Source organism: Cydia fagiglandana, chromosome 10 (genome assembly GCF_963556715.1).
Source record: "Cydia fagiglandana chromosome 10, ilCydFagi1.1, whole genome shotgun sequence".
In the NCBI taxonomy this organism is placed as follows: domain Eukaryota; kingdom Metazoa; phylum Arthropoda; class Insecta; order Lepidoptera; family Tortricidae; genus Cydia; species Cydia fagiglandana.
Genome location: NC_085941.1, coordinates 1080403 through 1103075, shown reverse-complemented (window position 1 = coordinate 1103075; position 22673 = coordinate 1080403). Strand labels below are relative to the sequence as shown.

General features: G+C 38.5%; 2 protein-coding genes across 9 annotated transcripts in view; one reads left to right on the top strand and one right to left on the bottom strand.

Annotated features, from left to right (window-relative positions):
• The window catches only part of LOC134668068 (liprin-alpha-1), a 209098-nt gene extending 197811 nt beyond the window's left edge, over nucleotides 1–11287 (bottom strand). For all 8 annotated transcript variants that reach the window (XM_063525529.1, XM_063525534.1, XM_063525531.1 and 5 more), the window contains exon 1: nucleotides 10771–11287. In XM_063525529.1, the coding sequence (XP_063381599.1) occupies nucleotides 10771–11019 (249 nt within the window). In that variant the 5' untranslated portion in view covers nucleotides 11020–11287. The remainder of the gene's footprint in view (nucleotides 1–10770) is intronic.
• Nucleotides 11288–12767: 1480 nt separating this feature from the next.
• Nucleotides 12768–16290, top strand: LOC134668114 (putative transmembrane protein 183BP). The gene is made up of 3 exons (XM_063525614.1): nucleotides 12768–12952; nucleotides 13264–13943; nucleotides 15529–16290. Exons 1-3 carry the CDS (start codon nucleotides 12913–12915, stop codon nucleotides 15838–15840), a joined length of 1032 nt encoding a protein of 343 aa, XP_063381684.1. The 5' UTR covers nucleotides 12768–12912; the 3' UTR covers nucleotides 15841–16290.
• The last annotated feature ends 6383 nt before the right edge of the window (nucleotides 16291–22673 follow it).

Sequence of the window (22673 nt, the reverse complement as noted above, 5' to 3'; positions counted from 1 at the left end):
CCACGGGTCCCAGCTATAGAGGTTTCTCACTTATTCAGGTCCCACTTAACCAGGTTTCACTGTATTATTATACTTTTCTACTGTGAGTACAAATGAACAGAAAAGTTTAATTATTGGTCGTAAGGGATGAAGCTAGATACAAATATTTAGGACTTGACTTGGTTTCTTAGCTTCTAGAGTTAGACCAAGAAAAGTCTGCAGCGATTTTGACAGCACACGCAGTGCAAGTGTGATTTATACTATACGTCATAATCTCATAATTTCATTTCATAGAAGATTGACGTTTAAAAATATAAGTAACTAAATTAATAATTCTAGTCACTTTATTGAAACTTGAGTTCTTTAAACATGTTAGAGATTTGACTCTTCTGCAGAGCCTCGAGTTTTCTAGAGATTTATTAGAGAGAGAGAGAAGACTAAAGAGTTAATACGGTCAAGTTATTGATAATCAGGCGGGCCGTATGATTGTTTTCCACCGATGTAGTATACAAAAATGTTCATAATTATAGTTATTCTAAACTAATATACTGAAATTTTATTGTTTCCCAAGATCTCGCATTTCAATCTATCAATCTGGCATTTCGTATCTCGCGTTTCAATTGCACTTCCATACGATCTTAGTTCAACACACAGACAAAACATCCTCCAGACTGAGCATAGTCGCGCTACCTCTCTGCCACGCATACGGTAATTTTACTCCATGTTCGAGTCGAAAGTGTCTTTGTGTGACGTCCGTGTCTTTGAACGGACTAATCACGGCACGGGACATCGCTCACCGCGTCCCGCGCACCTCCGCATTTTTGGCATCATCGGTTGCATGACTTGCATGAAATAATTGCTCTAAACTCGGTCTAGAGGATTCCTAGTCTATGGTTCAACACGAAGTTGTTTCAAAGATATGGTCTCTTCCTGTTTAACCTACTTACATTGTTTGACTACGGGCTGTTTCGGAACGGAAAGATCTCGGCTTCAGATTATAGTTTTTGGGCACCAAGCAAAAACTATTCATGTCAAGCGTGAGAGGGTAATTTCTAGAGATGCAACACGGATAGTTGTTTGGCCGGATACCGGATACCGGATATTCGGCCTGACCATCGGACGAATATCCGGTATCCGGCCGCCGAATATTCGGCCAGCGGACTATACCCACATTTCGGTTTCTCAGGTGCGCATTCTGCAGGTTTGACCTGTTTCCTAGTAAACGTTCGGGCGGACTCATTTCTAGGTTCGAAATGAGTGCGCGTGCAAATCAGTGGAATTATTAAATTGTTTAAAAATAATAAACAAGTACGATAATGACCGTGTCTGTTTCTTAAATCCAATTTGTTTACTCCGAAATCAAGCAATGTTATTATCCGGTATCCGGCCGGATAGTAGATCATTATCCGGTATCGGGCCGGATAGGCCGGATACCGGATAGTAACCGGATATCCGGTGCATCTCTAGTTATTTCCTTTAAATTAAAGTAAGTACGACCTGCTATTATTGACTGGGAAACTGGGTAAGAGTATCCGATATTTCCACATGTCAACTAGTCAGAGTAACTATTACGTGCTGCGAGTTTTAAATTGGGGCTTACCCACACAGGTTTGAGATATTTTTACCGCCTTTTGCACGAAATAGTATAGTCCTATTATTACATGTTAGCTAGGCATTGCAAATGACAGGTGTGTATTCATTTTCGCTACCATGTACAGTCAAGCAATTTTAATTCTATGACATTAGTAGCAGGCCTATGGAACTCTCTTCCTTCCTTCAGGTCAGGGCTATAACCAAATATAATAAGCAAATTGCGGGCATTTTTCTCCGTCACTCTAATTACGCCTTCATTGGAGTAAAAGAGAAAGATCCTCGCAATTTGCTAATTTCTGTTTTCGCGGTAGCCCCTCAGGTTCAGGAACCTTCAGGTCACTCCATTGTATTTTCGTGTAGGTATCAAAACGGTAGGTATTTGCGTTTTCTTTGAGGGATAAGTATCTGTTCGTAAGAACTATTATATAATCTGTGTTAGTACGTTCCTTGTCACAGTGACAATCAATAAGAAAGTCGCTAAGGATTTTCTATTATTATCACTGCGACAAAGTACAGTCAGCAGCAGAAGTTGATAAGCAGGCGAGTTGTTCAAAATTACCTTGACACGCTCTTATTCTCTTAACAATAAAGTCGCGTCAAGATCATTTTGAACACCTCGCCCGTTAAGCAACTTCCGCTGCTGACTGTACAGGTAGCGAGGTGGCAGAGTTGCGACAGTTGCGACGCGCACGGTCCCTAATGTCCCTATAAGGCGATTCACACGCCGATGCGGTTTCCGCAGTGCAAGTGGGCATGCATAACTCTGGACGAATCCAGTGTGACATCCGCCTTACCTCTACATATTCCCATGGTAGACAAATCCGTTATCAACAATGCTATTGGCCCGTCGCCAACACTGAACAATATAAACACTGCTGAGATGCCCGTAATGTCCAATTTTGCTGACTCTACGGTCGCATTCCATATTGTGCATGAGCTGATGTGTATGCTGATTTCACACGGGTATAATATGAGATTTTATCGCCGACTGTACTTTTCGTTAGAATCAGTAATTACTGTAATGAGTCATCTACTTCTCATCAAGGCGGTTCTACCGACCCCAAAATTTTATATGAATGAATGAATGAAATGAAAGAATGAATTAAAACCTTTATTTTTATATGAGGTTGCTATAACGCATTCACTGCCAGGGGGCGTTGCCTAAGAACAAACTTGTATGTCGGTGAACGCACATGTGCGTTGGGGGCAGTGAATGTGTTAAAGCATTTTAGTAGATGGTACAGTCATGTCAGTCATGTTGATATTAGTGACGGCCAATGTGGCCAAATAAATAATAAAGGTGTGCTGAAGTTCCATTATATTCGGTTTGTTTGACCGTCACGCGTCACTATCTATTTGTTGCTGACTTAACAACATTTCCTCTAACAGTCAATAGTCTAAGCTACTACCTAATGTCAAGCAATGTCCCCTGGCTGAAGGAATAACAACAAAAAATTGTTGATCCACCCTTTCTCCCCGTTTACCCGATTATCAGTAATTTCGAAGGTGTTATATCGAACATTACAAGCGCAAACTTTGTTTATATTGGGAAGTATTGGCATAGCGCCAGTCGCATTATTGCTGTGAAGAAAACGAGTTATGACTAGGCGATTTGGTAAAAAATGATTTCTGAATATTTAATTGAATAATAATTGAACCAAATGCTGGAATGATATCCCTCCACCTGTAAGACGGCTGAAAAGTAAGCAAACTTTCAAACGTAACTTTAAAAAGTTATTACTTGCAAAACAAAAAGCGGGGATACCATACGGCTTTTTGGTTGCGGATTTCAGAATCTAATAGGTACTTCGGAGGATTTCTAGGAGAAATTACATAGAACTTTAATACTTTAATATCTTTATTTATTTTTCTTCTTAAGTTAGGTTACTTATAATATGAATATAAAAGTAAAATATAAAAACACAAAACAATAAAAAAAAGCGCTTTGCTTCTACTTTCCTTATGCGCACTGCCTAGGAATGGAATTCCTTGCCGGCGTCTATATTTCCGTGTTCTTATAACCCGGCAACCTTCAAATCAAGAGTGAACAGGCACCTTCTGGGCGAACTCGCACCATCGTAGGCCACGTCTACGCCTCGGCTAGTCTGTGGCCATGAGTAAGCCCATTCATAATAATAATAAAAAAAAATTATAAACAAATTATAAAAAACCTAACCTAGGGTGCCGCCGGCAGCGGGGCAGGGCCCAAGCTGCCGGTGGTCAGGGCCGCAGAGTAAGGAATCGACGTACTATACGCGCCGTGTCCAAAATTACCGCCTTCTGCATCTGACCCTTGATCCAACCACCTAGCGAGAGTCTCTCTAGGTGTTGGTCGAGACTCTTTAATATTATTATTATTTTTTCTATGGTCACTTTTATTTCTCGTTAAGTCGTTACGTACTATTTCATAGGTTTTAAGTATATCTTTTTTTTTATTGACATTTATCACTCTCAACATCTGCATTTTAACTATTTTAAACTATCACTTCATCCACACTTTTTCATCATACTCACCACGTGATCTGGGCACCGGCAGAATATCGAAAGAGCGAAGCGTATAGCTGAGTCGGCACCCTTTTGATGTTGCTGCAATGCACACAGTGTTTTCACTATTCCTGTCGTTGCTATAAATGTCTCTAATATTTGTAAGATTTTTTATTTTTTTTATTTTTTTTTGTCTTAATCGATTGTGTATTTTGTTAATTGTGTAATCTTCTGTCTGCCTATACATTTTTGTAAATTGTGTGTATTTGCAGCAATCAAATAAACGCTTTATCTATCTATCTAATTTTACGTATTAACTATTAAGTATGTGAGTTATTAAGGCGAATACACGCCGACGCAAACAATCATGTATTTAACTAGATTTCGCGAGTCAAGTTACGATGAGTATCTATTGTGATAGAATTACTCGATAAATTAGTATTGGCAACTCGCATGTGAGTTATTGCAAGGCGGCTTCAGTTTTCTGCGTAGATACTGCAGATGCCGGTTGTAATGTCATAAGATTACGTACATCAGTATAATGCGGCTCTTTGAAGGCACGACTGCGTCTCTCTTCGAAGCTCCCAAAACATAAAAGCTTTAAATGCCAAAAAAAATCGCAACACAGGAAATAAAATGCGTTTGTACGGGACAGCTCGCTTGGAAAGCTCCTATTACTCTTGATGTGTAATTAACAGCAACACTAATTGACCATTGGTGCACCTTATAACGTTACAATAAGGTTCATTTCATTTCAACTAATACTTATCAGTTTCTGTTCACTAATAGTTTCAATATCAGTTTCAGTTATCAGTTTACTATTAAGGCTTGGCCACACACAGAGCGCGACGCAGCGCCGCGTCCGCGCCGCGTGATGCCGACGCGAAGCCTGGTCAAACAGGGCGCGCGCCGATCGCGCCGGCCTCACGCTCTCAACACGCCCTCAAGGCGCGCGTGAACGCGGCGCGGCCGCGCGGGAACGCGGCGCACCGCTCGCTGCCTAACGTCCGATCCTACTGATGTGACCTTGCGCGACGCGGCGGGCCGCCGCGTTCGCTCGGCGCAGCGCTGCGCACGCGCCGCGCGGACGCAAGGAGCCGCGCGGCGCGGGGCGCGACAGAAGCGGGGCGTGATACCGGCGGGACGCAGTCTGTTTGACGTCGGTAACCTGTTAGGCCCGGGTCTCCTATAAACGCCATCGGCAGCTTACAGCGTCTGCGTCACGATGCTTACTATAGAGATGTACTGTTGTGGTCTGTTTTAGACGTCGACGTCAGCGTCTTTTTTGTTCAAAAACGTTGACGCTGACGCCAGACGCCGCGTACAGCATGAAATAGGAGACCTGGGCCTTAGCATGTGCCGCGGTCGCGCGGCGTGGACGCGGCGCGGACGCGGCGCTGCGTCGCGCTCTGTATGTGGCCAAGCCTTTATAGTTATCAGGGAGAAGGATACTATTGAGTTAGTTAAGTAACAGAATACACACATATCACACGTCAGGTGTTAATAAAGCTCATGATAGTACGAGATACAAGCTGATAACAGAGTAACCCTAACGGGTCTTCGCTTCATTGACCTCAAACGAAATGATAACGCGACCTTGGTGTCGATAACGCTACGCTAAAACTATAAATAGCAATTTGTATTTTAACAAAAACAAAAGGAAATAACATACTATCATTACTACTTCGTAAAAGATATTAGATTTTTCATAAAAGTTATGATATGAGATCTTTCACATAATTTTATTTGAATGTTACAAAATGTAGCATGCTTAGGGTTGCAAATAGAAAAAAAACCAAATGTTTTTTTTTCAAATTTATGAAAAAAAACATGAAAAAAAACCTGGCATCATGGTTTTTTTTCTAAATTAGGTTTTTTTTCAGATGAACAAAAATATGCCACATTAACGGTTTTTCGTGATTTATTTATATAAGTAACTTAAAACTAAGTGCCCCGATGCGGCGACGAGAGGCGTTGGTGTTGCCAACAGTAAATTGCGATAACTACCACTACAGATTTCATTTATGTTGTTATTAATCAAAGTTGGTAAATTAAATTGGTTTAATGGTTAACATAAAGTCTAAAACAAGTAAAACAACCGTATAAAAGTATTAACTGCCTTGCAAATTTTGAGTTTTTATACGTTTGAAAAAAAAACGTACTCCAGAAAAAAAATTTTTATTTCACGGTTTTTTTCATGTATTTTTTCAAGTCAGAAAATAAACCGTTTTTTTACAACCCTAAGCATGCTTTAAAGTTAAAGGGTCCCACTGATGTTAAGTACGCCAGACGGTATCAGCCTGTCAGTAAGAACAAAATTTTGACAGTTCCGAACAACCGTCCGGCGGACTGTTAATCAGTGTGCCCCTTAAGTTTATAACTAACGGAACCTGACAGGAACTACAATTGCGTAGTATAAAACTAACATTTTAGTACCATACCATACTGTAATTAATTACACGTTCACATTATAATGATTTCAGCATCAATTAGCCAAGAACTGGCTGGCTAATTAGTAATTACATCACATCACTGGCCTTTTAGCACCTTGCGGGTATGTGTTAGGAACAGAATAAGGAATAAACGAAAATGGGCTCGAAAATAACCTACCTACCCATTATATATTATACCTAAGAACTGATGTAAAAAGTAATGAAATAAATGCATTTGTATTTGTATTTGATTTTAATAAAAGCCGGAAAAGTGCGAGTCGGACTCACCCACCGAGTGTTCCGTACTTCTTAGTATTTGTTGTAGTAGCGGCAACGGAAATACATAACCTGTGAAGATTTCAACTGTCCAATTATCACGGTTCACGAGATACAGCCTGGTGACAGACAGACGAACAGTGGAGTCTGTAATAGAGTCCCGTTTTTACCCTTTGGGTACGGAACCCTAAAAAGGGGGTTAAAAAACACCACCTTGTCAGTGAGATAAAATTATTTATTATTCTCTCGTGGAGCGGGCCCGCTGATTTTCTTTAATCCTCTTTTCTTCTTTCTGACAAATTTAGTCTGTCACCATTGAGTTGTACAAAAATAGGATGCAGAAGGCAGAAATGCTAAGGGGTACTGATATTTTTAACTTTAAATTAAATTAAAGTCCGCTCTAGCCTCCGTCTACCTACCTACCTACGTAATACCTACATCTCTTAGAAACGACATAGATTGATTGATTATTGAGTTTACTGTGGCCCTTGGTTGACTTATGTATGCCCAAATACAAATATTATAATAAAAATAATAACTTGAAAAATAAAAGGAGACAAAAATATATTACGTTTTGTTCCACACCTTTAGATTTCCCTGATTTTGCCTTTTTAGAAAGTCTTTATTCTTTATTGTATTGCAGTCATGTTCATAATTACATTAGGTGTTACAATTTGAGGATAGTAGGTACATGACACCCTGTAAGGGCATTCAATATATCTTAAGTCTAGGTATTAAGTATTAAGGTATTAAGTCTACATATTTGTAAATTAATTTTGCAAATGCATCTAATCTTAAATAAAATATTTAAAATTATTTGCAGTGTAACCCAACCCAGCATAGAGTGTATGGAATGTGATTGACCTACTGAGGCGGTAAATGAGCTCAATTCAATGACAGTGCATCACTATTATGTCATACGTTCTCAACTAGCAATACACTAACCAATGTTAGACCTTAACACTTTGCAATAAGGCTTACAAATTGTCAGCTAACAGTGTCTCATACTAGAGACACACTGAGCATTGGTAGCCTTTAACTCTTTAGAAATAAGGACTATGATTGATCAATTGTGGTCACAATGGTATGTGGGTGTTTCACAAGACTAATAAACTGAGGTAATTGTCTTAGCTTAGATTTTTATGATTGCACCCTAATAGGTAATTGACAGGTAAAAAGACCTTGGTATGTAGTAAAATGTTCCAGTATACATTTATTCAATATGTCATACTATGGTTTAAAGTTTTTCCCTAGCTAAAAAGATTCATTTAACACCAATATCATGCAAAGGTCAAAAGAGGATTGGATTTTTTTCTCCAAGAACATTCCCACAAGGAGGTTTTTAATATCTGATCTTATGAACGTGTGGCCTGTAATCATTATTTTTATTGTATTACATAATAACTCACATAAATATTTTAGTTATTTAGTTTTTACTAAACTATGGGAAAACCAAAAGAGTGTGTTCTAATCTAATCTTAGCATGAGGTTAAGTTCAAAAGTCAAAACTACATGCAATTGTCTACCATTCTCCTGTACGAAGGCGAATTTTCTGAAGATTTGCAGATATAAGAGTTTCCTTCTCTATGACAAATGGTCAAAAATACACAAAAAAATAATCGCCTGCTTTAAATGCCGAAAAAAGTCGCAATACAGGAAATAAAATGCGTTATGGGAGTATGCTGAGCCAATGTTAAATGTTTCTAAATGGTTTATACATTATTTCATTTTAACATCACCACCACCACTGCTAAAAAAGATTTTTTTTCAACTTAAATATTCTCGGCTGTTCTAGCCATAATCAGATGGTTTTTTTTTTTATAGTTACTATTTAGGGTGGTGTTCCACTGAGCACCATCACCAGTTTATGCAGGGGCTTATTGTCTCTGGTCTAGCCATAGAATGTGCCATCTTTTAATTTAGCCTCAGTATGTAGTTCGTTTACACAGTAACGTATAAAGACATTGTAGAATCGCCCACATGCTCTAGTTTCATGCACCCATTATGTAATTGCCAGTGAACTTGTTGATCATCAATTATAGCATGTAATGCACCATTATGTAACTCATTGATAAATAATGGTGTTTAGAATTGCTTGTTTTATGTTTTGTTAGTAAATAATGAGATTAATGAGGAATGTTTATTTACGAAAGCAGTACAAATTGTAAGCATTGCAATAGTTAGTACTAGGACTTTTTTTACAACAAGACCTAGATTTCTCTGTCTAGGTTGGAAGGTCAGATGGAAGTTTTTATAAAACACTAGTTTTTCCCTGACTTTGTCTGGGTGGGATGATGATCATAGATAAAAACTATAATATATCTTTCCTCGGGCCTCAAACTATCTCCATACAAAATTGTATCTAAATTGGTTCAGCAGTTTAAGTGTGAAGAGGTAACAGACAGACGGAGTTACTTTTGTGTGTATAATATTAGTAGGGATACTGTCCAAGTCTGCTGTAAGACTATTTGCCATAGAGGATTCTGGTTTTTTTATATAATTTTAACCCTTCAAATGGCAGAGAAGTGCCGGGCAATTATGTAAATTAAATTTTTAAATTTGATCAATTAAAATAAAATTGAAGTTCTAACATCTCAAGGGGCCCACTGATTAACAGTCCGCCGGACCGTATCGGCCTGTCAGTTAGAACAAAATTGACAGTTCCAAACAACTGACAGGCCGATACCGTCCGGCGGACTGTTAATCAGTGGGCCCCTTCAAATATGATGGTATGCCACTTGAATGGTTAACCAAAAGGTATTATAAGACAAATGGTAGACAACCAAATAGACCTACCAAAACCAAAGGTTGATATATTTGGACATTTTGGACATTTGGTTATGCATGTCAATTTGTCAATATCCAAGGTTCCAAATTAGAGTGAGTTAATGTTTAGATACTAATTGTACAGTCAAGTGTCAAAATATACAATATACATCATCATAGGCCTTTTCGTCTACTGCAGACAATATATGGTGTAACACTGGAGAAACACCGTTTTTGGTGGCTAAATAGACCGATGCGAGACTGACATTATTTACCACAGGTCCGACAAGAGAATTTAAATAAACATACAAATTATTCAATAATATGTCCCATAGTTCTTAATCATTCTTCGTTCTTCATGGACATAAGAGCTATGGGACATATTTTTGAGTATGATGAGTGCACCCACATTTTTACACTTGCCTGTAGGTACATCACTGTTTGACCGTTTACAAGACTTTATTAACTTACTGATACCTAAATATATAATAAATGTTAACTAGATTATATTATGTTTGCCGTTAATTACTGTTAGTAATTGTGTGTGCATAATGAGCTTCAGAAAAACCTGAAGGCCAAGATAAAAGAACTAGGTTAAGGTGCCTAACTAGTTAGGCAACAAATGCAATATTGTTATAATGAGTAAAATCTTACTCCTAGGTGTCAGTAATTATAGAACTAACGCAGAAAACAAGTTTCTGAGGGCTTACTGCGAACCACATTTGACGTCTTGCCTCCCTGTCACACATATGTACGAATTTACATACAAGTACGACAGAGAGGCAACACGTCAAACGTGGTTTGCGGTAGGCCCTCTGTGCATGGGGGCTCAGTTATCTCTGCAGCTTACTGTACAAATTTGATATTTGTTATTTTTGATGTTTTCAAACAAAGCTATCAAGTTTATGACACTTATTTAAACACAATCATCAAATAAATTGTTATTTAATAATTATAGACTCCTAAAAAAATATTATTTTAATGAACAAATCCTAAAGAGCAATTGACCAGTAACATGAAGTGACAGCAATAATCAATAGTAAATATAAACACATTCAAGGTGTCTCTCAGTATGTAATTGATTCAACTATCCATATATTTTTAGGTTATGCTTAATTGCAATAGTTTTTTTACACACCTATAACCTTTTTGCTGCATAAACAAGGTGGGTATTAGATAATAGGCTCCAAAAAGCCGACATCGGCGAAAATATGTGTTACGAGAACGCAGTGTCACTGACCTGAGGCAAGTTCGCTGCGATCTGCCGATGCAACGAGTCCCGCTCCTTCTCCACCTCCTTCAGGCGCAGCTCCGAGTCCCCGAGCCGCTCCTGCGTCTCGCGGAGACTCTCCACCAACTTATCTCTCTCATCCAGCATCGACACCATAAGCTGCTCGAAATTCGCATCTTCGCCAGAAAACTGCGAACTCCTCTGGCTGATACTGTCTTCCGATATAGTGGGCATCACGTCGCACATCATATTCCACATTTTAATTTACCATTAAACCAGAATAAATCGCGTACACGACACACCGAATAACACAATTCGATCACCGTTTTACATATGTCCCGGCACAAACGTTACCTAAACCTAGCGCACGATACGCGAGGACGTAGTTTCACATTGTCAGAATATTCGTACAAGATTTTAGTCAAGAATTCGGGAGACATTCTAGTTCAATATTTAGAATGACACACCTAGAAATTGCACTCCTACAATCCCGTACTATCACGGCTCAAACGGCCTGTCTGCCATCTTGGATTGGAACGTCAATCACATCAAAGAGTAGGTATTTATGTAGAAGTGTCACCTCCCTTCATGTATAGTCTGCTGAGTTGCTGACAAACCGTCAGTAAATAAGAACAAAAAAAACAATACCCATCCCTTTTTATTATAGGTGCTAGTACTAGCGTAGGACAAATACAGTATGATTATATCCATGTAACTATGTTTGAAATCAAGCAATCCGTGGTCATCAATCTACACATCTACAGTGTATAAAAAATTATTATGGCCTGGAGGGAAAGTACCTTGAAACCTTCAGATAGCTCAGTTAGTTCAGTCAGTAAGAAAACGTTCTTTTATTTCCAAAATTATAGAAAAAGTACAATCGAAGATTTTTTTAAATTCGCTTCCCTCGTCCGGGAATTGAACAGACAAAAAATACAAAATATTCGATTTTATGGATAATTTTTATTTTTATATTTTTATTATTTTTGTTTTTTGTTATTCTCTCGTGTGGAATTTTATTTCATTTAATATCTATGTTAATTTTAAAGTATACATAACAAGGAAGAGTGGTGCCTCTTAACACAGGTATTTATTGCTTAAAAAGAGGCGCCAACAGTTACAACTCTATAAGTACTTCGTTAACTGAATAAATATTTTTCATTTTCATTTTTCATTTTGTACGACAGACGAATAAACAGAGTGTAAGACCTAATGTTCCTCGGAGAAACAGCAAAATTTGTTTTTTAGTCGGTTCGATTCCCAGGCGATACAAGCGAATATTTAAAAATACTGTGAATGCAGTTTTACTTATTTAAAAAAAGAAAAGAATGTTTCTTTAATTAAAATGAGATAACTTAAGGTTTTAAGGTACTTTCCCGCCATAACACGAACATTAGTAAAAACGTAAGCGATCGACCAGACTTACACTTCAATAATGCCACTAGGCTCGATGTCCAAGCCGCCCGAAAAATTCACTCGAAAGTCACACTTCTGATAAGTTTATCAACTCTTTGGAAAAGTCACCGCCTAGCGTCTGCAGAGGGCGCTTCAAGAGCTACAGAATTCCTGTTTACAAAGGTGGTTATAAATAAATAATAGTGAAGATTAAAAACCAAATTTGTAAAAAAAGATGGTCACTCCCAGCAAGTTTTAACGAATATATTATAAATCACTTAAGAGTAGTAATATAAATGTTGAAATGAATAATGTTTTACCAGCAATTTGAGTTACAGATGTTGATAAGTTATTAAATTTTGTGGGAGGGTAAGCATGCTACTAATCGATAAGAATGTCAATGTCAAGTCAAAATAGTCAAAAATGTCAAATCGAAAAATGGAGCAGCGCTGAGCTGAGTCTGAGTTGTTATTTTATTTTCTTCCTTATCCACTCACTTGCTTGATATTTTTCAGTGACCTCTATTATTGTAATAAAATAAGGGTGACAGCTGGTAGCTACAGTTACCAAAAGCATGTGAGTGGTTATCATAACTATTCATAACACATAACCCAACCTAACCATATAAATAGCAATACATTTCCCATTCCTAATTTAACAGTGTTATTATGTTACTGTAGTTTGTTAGAACAGTTGACTTCGTGCAAAAAACAGATTGTTTATAAAAAAGAATACAGTCTGCAGTCAGCTGAATCAATGCCGAAGAAAAAAGGGGACTGGAAATGTACAAATTCAGGTATATAACTTCTAAATTGTAGTATCAACTGATTTAATGTATTAGTTACCTATAAGTTTTCTTATAGGAATTTATTTCTATCCTAAAAAACCTTTTGAATATATCCGGGACTCCACCGGAACTTTTTGATAGGTCTGTGGGGAACTCAGTTGAGTGCTAATGTGTGATGTGTGTGTGCTCGTTATTGTTGATATTATTTAACGTAAACAAATAGGTACAGAGCGCAAATATAAAAGTTTTAACAATAAGTAAACAAATATTAAAAACAAATTAACAACATTAAAATACATATTTATCCTTCTATGTTTCAGATTTTACGTTAAAAGACTCCGCAGACGCGCCAAAACCAATCAGACGTCTGAAAAAAGCACAAATAACAGATACCGGTGAAGTATCATGGGATGAAATGGCAGACTATGACCTGGTGGAAGAGATAGATGCAGAGGGCTACAAAAGGTACATATACAAGAAGAAGAGCAGTGCGAAACTTGAAGTTGACATTGACAAGCGGCCAGGTATTGTATACCCGGAAATTGTATTTTATTTGATTTCTGCATATATCAAACCGGAGCAAATAGGCAGTTTTGCTGCCATAAATAAAGCCTCATACGCCTGCACGCAAAGGGAATCATTCTGGCGCAATCTATACAAGCGTTACTGTCAGGGTCATCCTCGGTTACCACCGAGATTGAGGATTGAGAATAGTTTTAAAGTGTATGGCTTAAAGCAGAGAGTCATACGAGCGTTGCACCATACGTACAGCGTGTTTGTACATAAGATTGAGCTTGATGCTATACAGGACAGTAGACCGCATCGACTGGTGAAACGTCGCTGCATAAATGTCTGGTATAATAAAGGACCAATTTATTGGCTGGTGTATTTTAAGTTAAAGAAGGTGCCGCTGGAACGGCCGCAGAATGAGAACGGGAATATGTTGGACGAGCTGGACAGGATTGATGCTAATCCGGATGAGGATTGTCAAGTGTTGCAGGTATGACTTGGATTGTTTCTAAAAATCTAAGGTCTATTTAGGGGCTATCCATAAATTACGTCATCGATTTTTTGACGATTTTTGACCCCCCCCCCCCACCCCAAGAATCATCCAAATATCATGCTTCGAATGACCCCGTTTCCTCCTACGTCATGCTACCATCATCCGGTGTCCAGACCCCCCCCCTAATTTTAAATGACGTAATTTATGAATAGGCCCTTATTATTTTCATCTTAAAATCTAGCAATAATTTTTCCATCACATCAACGCTTTTTTTGGTGGTTGTGTTGTGGTGTTTTATGAAAATTATAAAGTATACATACTTCCAGATTTAAATAGAGACATATTTTATATATCAAACTTTTATATAATGTTACTTTTAAGCCGCGTCTCGATATCGCGCGGCGGCCGCGCGAGCATTGTTCGACCGCGGCAACGGCTATACTTCGGAACGATACATGTTCTATCGGATACATTCTGGAGAGTGCGCACAAGAGCTGCATGACCTGATCCCACCATCCCCTTTCTATCATCGGACATCCAGGCGCGGGGAGCGAATGCACCCGTTCGTGGTTAGTATTCCATTTGTCCGCACAAAACGATTTGCCTCGTCTTTTTTGGTAAGGACGGCTAAGGAATGGAATGCGCTCCCGGCATCTGTATTCCCTGAAAAATATGACCTCGGTCTCTTTAAAGCTAGAGTGAATAGGCTATTACTGAACCGGTGAGCTACATCTTAGGCTCTGTCTTCACTTTCCATCAGGTGTGACTAGAGCCAATCGCCGATCAGTTTATTATAAAAAAAAAAAAAAAAAACGAGGTATTAGCCAAATAGAAAAATGATTTGTTGCAATAATCACTACATTTGCTGTTCCATAGAAACTGTTTAGTGCCGTATAATTTAATTAAAGTTCGACACTTTTCATTAGCCATGTATGCGGCCACGCGAGCCAACTGAAATATATACACATCAGTCCCAACTCCGCGCGAACACTCCTTTGCCGCGCGTCCAAAAACCAACAAAGAATGGTTCGTCGCGCGGTACGTTCGAGCGCGCCAATGATCGAGTTGGCCCGCGCGGCAGCCCGGTATCCATTGCGCGAGGCTGCCGCGCGAGCCAATGTTCGATAGTTTGCCGCGCGATATCGAGTCGCAGCTTTCCGTAAAAAAAAAAAAAAACTATCATTTTGAAAAAACCTAATCGATGTATTTTACTTTTTCTAATATTTTATACTAATTTTATTACTTTCGAAATTAACTTGCATCATCAAATTAACAACCCAAGATAAGTTTATTTTATTTTTATTTTCATGCTTTTTACCTTGTAAATTGCTTTAATCATCTATTATAGTCTCTAGTTTAATTTAACAAAGTCATTAGACTGACAACTTGTTGAAATGTTTAAAATGGGTTACTTATATACAAAATGCCGTGATCCTAATCGAAAAGGGGTTCCCATTATACCCCTTTTCACTATTCACAAAATGGTTAAATATCGTTAATTTTATGCATGGCCTTTAAATAATTCAACATATCATCAGACTTAGTCCTTTTTGATATAATTTTACCTCTCTTCCACTTACAGGTGACCTGCACAAGTTTTCACGAAGTCCCACCACTCCTCGGCATGACACTGAGCTCAGTCTCCGTTGTCCTCTCACCAGGGTTCCGCCACCACCGTCTCAGTCTCGGCTTTAGCACCAGCGCTCATAATATATCCCGGAACTTAGTTCCAGACCAATCTGTTGTCATAGATACCGTTGTAACTATCTTTGTGTTTGACTGGTGGCACCCAAAGTACCCGCATTTTGATAATACCCTGCCTGCGAGGGTGAAGGATGAGGAATCTATGCCGGTGCTGAAGAAAGAATTCTTTAATATGAGTTTAGCGGATTGATTGAGGTCTTTTGGTGATATGTGTCGTTATTGTGCTGTTTTATTTAACCATTTGACCGCCAAAGATGTCAACTGACGCGCGCGGCTACAGATCAAAATCAACCTTCGTGCATTCCGGCCAGGTTCAAAATGACGCGCCGCATACGATGGGCGCTTTTAAAGGCTCAAAAGTAATTTAGGGAAAAGGATGCATACCATAAAAGTCTATCAATATAATTTCGACCTTTCTATCAAATTTAAGTTAAATTACGTCCTTTTTATAACGGGTTGGACCGAATAACTCCACGTATTTGACGTCATTTCAGACGGTATTATATTAACCCTACTTCACGCTATGAGCATTTTGCCGCCCGTGGTTGTTGTGATTACTTGAACATTATGAACACGGTACATTTGCTAAGGTATTTTATGTACTAGTGTAAAACTATAATAAATGTAACTTTTTCTAATAGTTTTGAATTATTTAATCCCGAAAAATTAAAACAGTTTTATGTGTTTTATCCATTATTTAAACAAAAAATCATGTTAATTTTGGGCGGCAAAATGCTCCCCGCGCGGGGCGATGTACGGAAAGTCGCGACTTTGTTCATGTACTGGCTATAATTCTTATGTTGCTCAAAAGAAGAACCAAACAAATAGTGTTTGTATTTCTCATATACGATTTTAATTTTTATGGTATAAGGTCAAAAATGTTAAAATGATGGAAATATGATTTGGCAGTGTCACCAATGGCATCCTCTTAATTGTGATATATTATTTTGTATAGATAGATATATTATTTTTCGATGTTATATTGGAGGTCTATTCCTTCAAATTGTAATTTACTTCTATATTTCAGATCATTCTAAAATTAATATTAAATACTATCCTCGAATTTAGTCTTTCTGACATTGACGTAAGGTCTAATTTCATTTGGCCTGCTTTTCCACTAGACCTATGAGTTGGTATCGGCATTGGAGTTAAGGTCACGCACACAATAACATATCATGCAATGGAGCATTCCATGAAATTGTCAACTGTTTGTCCCGTACAAACGCGAATTTTCTGAAAATTTACTGGTATAAGAGTTTCCTTTTCTATGACAAATGGTCAAAAACATGCAAAGATAAATAATCGCGTGCTTTAAATGCCGAAAAAAAAGTCGCAAAGCAGGTAATAAAATCCGTTTGTACGTGACAGCCTGTGGAATGCGCCAATGAGTATGACAGTCAGATTTGGTAGTTGATATCGCCAAGGAGGGCCACAAATATTATATTCTATGTAATATTTGATCTCCAGGGTTTTTATTTGGGTTCAAGCGCCATAGTATCACACGTGTGATACTAGCTCAATTTGGGTCGTAGCGACTCAGTATCAGACGTGTGTTACTACAGATCAATATGGATCAGATTGCTTTGCATCAATTTGTTGTAATGATGGTCGCCCGACGGGTTAATTCGTATTACTAGAAGCTTACGTCCTTTACTGTGCCTAAACATTTATATTTGAGTCTCTTTTGTACTGATATGATATGAGTTGACAATATTATTCTTATGATATCAAGATTAGTAAATGTTTAGATGTTAAATACCCCTCGAGGCTGATTCTGATTTAGAGTGTTGTTATGGTTTTGATCTTGTTTTGATACCACCTTAAAATTAATAGCGTGCGTGAATTGCTTATACCAATCACCAAGACGATCGTCAAGCTATAATCAAAATCAGAATTGGCCTACTTGGCGGAAGTTCTAACCCAATAAAATGTGTAATATATGTGGTATTAGAAACCCCATTTTCCGTCTGTTATCTGCAATGACCATTCTTAGATTTGAAGTAGCTAGGTATGTCAATGTGAAAATGTATCAATAGTATGGTCAGTTCCATAATTTATAGTTATGGGTACCATGCGTTGTGGGTACGTTCATAGGAGAACTCTTAAAATCCCATTTTATGGTGTTCAAATTTACCATATACACAAAAGTTAGCCATCTACCAAGCATGTTAATAGCACACGTGATATAACATTTCTTCTGGCAAACTGTACCAATATTGTCCCTAAGACAACGGGATCCTTTTTTTTTTAGGGATGAATAACAATACAAAAGAGTCGATGAGTTTTACGTCTTCTGTACAGTCGCCATCAGATATATCGGAGCGGCTAAGGCGCTCACAAATATCTGAACACACCTCTATTGTCAGGCCAGAGCGTTAGATTGCGTGTTCAGATATTGTGAACACCTTGGCCGCTCCGATATATCTTATGGCGACTGTATCTAACTAGCAAAGAAGTAGAACTCGCAAGCTAACAGAAAGTCCTATCGTACTTTAGAATAATAAACGTTACATACTTGTAGCTACCGTTGTGTAACTTGCGGAAAGTATCCAAAAAAATGGAATGGTTTTCGGATATTTTAGGAAAATTTCTAAGGAAACTTTTGGAAATTAAAAATTTCGATACCGATACAAAAATAAGAGTTTCCAATGTTTTTCCAAGGACTGTACCTACATGAACCTACATGAATAATTAGACCCTTGTAAGACTTGTCTAATGAGAATAATTTTTAAGAAAAAAAAACCGACTTCCATGGGGGCCGATGAAAGATTATTGTAGATGGTACACTATGTAGAAAAGGAGGTAAAACCACCCACTTTTCTACTAGCATTTCGCTTCTGTATAATGGCTCCTCTACAGGATGGGCCAACGCCGGCCACTCCAAAGGACGCAGCCATGCGGTAGAATGAGATAGCAATATCACTTGCTCCCTCTAACGCATAAATGCGTCCCTTGGAGTGGCCGGCGTTGGCCCATCGTGAAGAGGAGCCATGAGGGTCGTAGTTCTAGCCTAACCTAACCCACTCCTCAAATAGCAGTTCCGTTCTGTGCGGATCGCAGTTCGAACCTAATCAAACCCACTTTTCAAGTAGCATTTCGTTTCTGTAAGGCTCGCAGTTCTAACCTAACCTAATCCTTGTTCGGTTCTGTGAGGATCGCAGTTCAAACCTAACCTAACCCACTTAATGGCGCATTCCGTGCGGTGTACGGGGGTTTAAGCGGGAGGGGCTAGTAAGATTGGCATCATCGTACTTTATACCTACATTAATTTTATGGTAGGTACGTAATCATAGTTGTTTATTTAGTTAAGGTATCATAGTGGTTTTCTGGGTCCGGGTCCGAGTCCGGGTCCGAGTCCGGGTCCGGGTCCGAGACCGGGTCCGAGTCCGGATCCGAGTCCGAGTCCGGTTCCGAGTCCGGGTCCGAATCCGGATCCGAGTCCAGGTCCGAACCGGATCCGGGTCCGAACCGGATCCCAGTCCAAGTCAAAATCGAAATTCCTAATCACCAAACGTGTACCATGCGTCATTGAAGAGTTCTGTTCTGGTCATCATCAGCAGTTCCACTTCATCAAATGCGACAGTTTTTAATGTAAATGCTTGATTTTATGATGAAAATACAAAAAAAATCTATACGTATGCCTTTAATATTTGAGGAGTTCCCTCGATTCCTTATGGATCCCATCATCAGAACTCAAGCTTGACAAAAATGTGGCTTAAAAACTTAACTTGCTTAACGAACATAACGAAAAGGAAAAATCGCCAAACGTGAACTATGCGTCGTTTAAGAGTTCTGTTCTGATCATCATCAGCAGTTCCACTTCATTAAATGTAACAGTTTTTAATGAAAATGCTTGATTTTCTGATGTAAATACAAAAATCTCTATACGCATGCCTTTAAGATTTGAGGAGTTCCCTTGATTCCTCATGGATCCCATCATCAGAACTCGAGCTTGACAAAAATGTGGCTTAAAAACTGAACTTGCTTAACAAACATAACGACGAGGACAAATCGCCAACCGTGAACTATGCGTCGTTAAAGAGTTCCGTTCTGATCATCATCAGCAGTTCCACTTCATCAAATGTCACTCTTTTGGGTGTATATGCCTGATTTGATGATAAAAACCCAATAATCACTATATGTATGCCTTTAAGATTTGAGGAGTTCCCTCGATTCCTCATGGATCCCATCATCAGAACTGGGTTTTGACAAAAACGGGACCAATCTGTATGCATATACATTCAATCAAAAAAAGAATTTTCAAAATCGATCTAGTAATGACGGAGATATGGAGTAACAAACATAAAAAAAAAAAACATACAACCGAATTGATAACCTCCTTCTTTGAGATTTGGAAGTCGGTTAAAAAAGAGTCTGGTTTTGGCCTAAAAATAAATAATAGATAGATTATTTTTATGCCAGATTTTCTAGGATTAAGATACAATGTTGAGCTTAAACCTGTCTATGTGCTCGGTAATAGCTAAGATCTATTGATTATATAGAAGGTTTGTAAAGTCTGAGACAGTTTCCTGATTAACCCTGTGGATTATCCCCTCGATCGTCCTTGTCACAAATTTGCTACTGAATTGTAAAATACAGTTCAATTTGTCTGTGACGTATACAGGACAGGGCGTTCGATGGGTTAACACCTAGATATTTGACAGCTGACGTAGATGGCGCTGCTCAGCACCGTACATTATTTGGCGCCCACAAGTTCTCAAAACGTATTTTCACAGTACAGCGCCGTCTAGTTCAGCTGCCATATGAATATTTTATTTAACCTTCTCTTTTACTATCGATAGCCACATAGTTACATAGATTACTTGTACTTCACGGAGTATTTATTTACCTACTATAAGTCGATGTTCAAAATATATAAAACAGTGTTGTTCTGCACAACTTTAAGACGATCAACTATGGAATAAATCATAGACTAGAATCCTCTAGACCGAGTTTAGAGCAATTATTTCATGCAACCGATTATGCCAAAAATGCGGGGGTGCGCGGGACAAGGTGAGCGAAGTCCCGTGCCGTGATTGGTCCGTTCAAAGACACGGACGTCACAAAGACACTTGACTCGAACATGGAGTAAAACTACTGTATGCGTGGCGCGACTATGCTCAGTCTGGAGGATGTTTTGTCTGTGGGAATAAATACAACGCTGAAACTGAATGTATTTGTATTATTTACTGTCACTAACATTACGAGTACCATTATACTTAAGCTAAAGTGTTTTCATACAATTTATTAAGCCGATGGCATAAATATTTTTATTGGGTCTAGTGGCCCGTTTAATAAAACTACAAATTATAATTTACAAGCGGAAGTCTCTTTCTATGCCCATGAGATAGAAAGAGACGTCCGCTTGTGAATTGTAACAGATGCGCCATGCGGTTTTTTTGGGCTTCAGTAGGGTACATTTTTATGACCAAGCTTTCCAGCTCATAGGTTAGGGCAGCCATTCTCAAAGTGTGTTCCGCGGAACCCTTGGGTTCCGCAAAGCCTCTGTTGGGGCTCCGCGAAAATATTTGTAATTAGGGTTTGCACGACGGATACAAAATGTATGAGAAGATCCGCGGATCCGGATCCAGATCCGGATCATTTCATACATTTCGGACCCGGATTGCAAACCCTATTTGTAATAATAAGAAAAAAAACCAGCTCTTCTATAGGTATATCTGGTCCACAGTGATGAAAGAAAATTTTTAATTTGGGGCTCCGTCAAATATTTCGCTTGCCAAAAGGGTTCCGTCATCAAAAAAGTTTGAGAACCGCTGGGTTAGGGAGTCTGGGGTAACAGTCTAACAAAGCCACAAGAGTTAAGCTGCGGCAAAACAGTCTTCAGGAAAATTGCAGCAGACTGGAGGGTATAGCTACACTTTATATATTTAGATTTATTTATTACACAACATATCACTACAGCACAGAATAAGTAATAGTATTATCATCATACGTCGGACTATAGGGGGCAGTTTGAGGGCAAGGTAAGGTTTACAAAAAAATCTTAACTCACGAGTATCATAATGTACCTAGTATTTGTAACATTGCCGTGTTCATAGAACTTGACATGCTCAGTTAACTCATTTGTATTGTTCCTTTCTCACAGTTGCAATTGTCTGAGTGACGGATAAAGCCAAACGAACTTTTGACTTATGTGTAGTCCAAGTACGTTTATAAATAACGCAGTTAGTTGCTATGATATTTGGAATTTCACATTATAAATACTAGGTACCAAATACTAAGTACAAATACTCGAAAGTGAATTGATTGATTTGCGAACCTTACCTATCATTCTGACATGCCACGAAAATGCCCGCTGGAGTCCGACGTATGATTATCATACAGAACGGACACGCACCGCCCCGCCCCGACTCGGATTACCTCGCCCCGCGACTGAGTTCTGACGGACTCCTGACATACGCTCAGTTCGGCTAGCGACGCCGCGACGCGATGACGCAACGTTCAAAATGCCGGTGTATTGTGCGATGTACGGGCACCTACTTATTGTAGAAATGAATAATAATATAGTTTTCCAAAGAGACGAAATATGTATCAGTAAATAAGGCTATACTTTTGCGTAAAAATAATAATATCATATGAATTAAAACCCGTTCGTTGAATTTGTGAATGTTAAGCCAACATTTAATATTTAAAGTACCTATGGTAACTAGACCTTCTACACAGATATTCCTCGAAAATGTTTTATTTTTAGTTTAACACTCTTTTCACAAAAAATAACTTGTTGGTCGCGGGACATTCGCGTTTGATTTTTAATTTAATTTTAAGAATTTAAGAATTAATTGTGTATGTTGTATAAAATAATCAATAGGCATCAACAATAAGGTACATTTAATAATGGCGTGTTGAAAGTCCAAGTACGTGCAGGACTATAAGCTGACAAAGCCAATTCAACAATTGGAGCGAAATAAAACATAAACCTATATTTTGTTTTTTTACGTATTTCGGTCGAATTATGCAACGCAGCGGGCCGCTCGTCGTGTCCTTCGGCCGGCCTCGGCAAAC

Bases quoted from the DNA above. Each gene is read 5' to 3' on its own strand.
- LOC134668114 (XM_063525614.1), top strand. From the start codon at position 12,913: ATGCCGAAGAAAAAAGGGGACTGGAAATGTACAAATTCAG. The intron at 12,953-13,263 runs GTATATAACTTC...TCTATGTTTCAG, and splicing joins CTGGAAATGTACAAATTCAG to ATTTTACGTTAAAAGACTCC. The intron at 13,944-15,528 runs GTATGACTTGGA...TTCCACTTACAG, and splicing joins AGGATTGTCAAGTGTTGCAG to GTGACCTGCACAAGTTTTCA.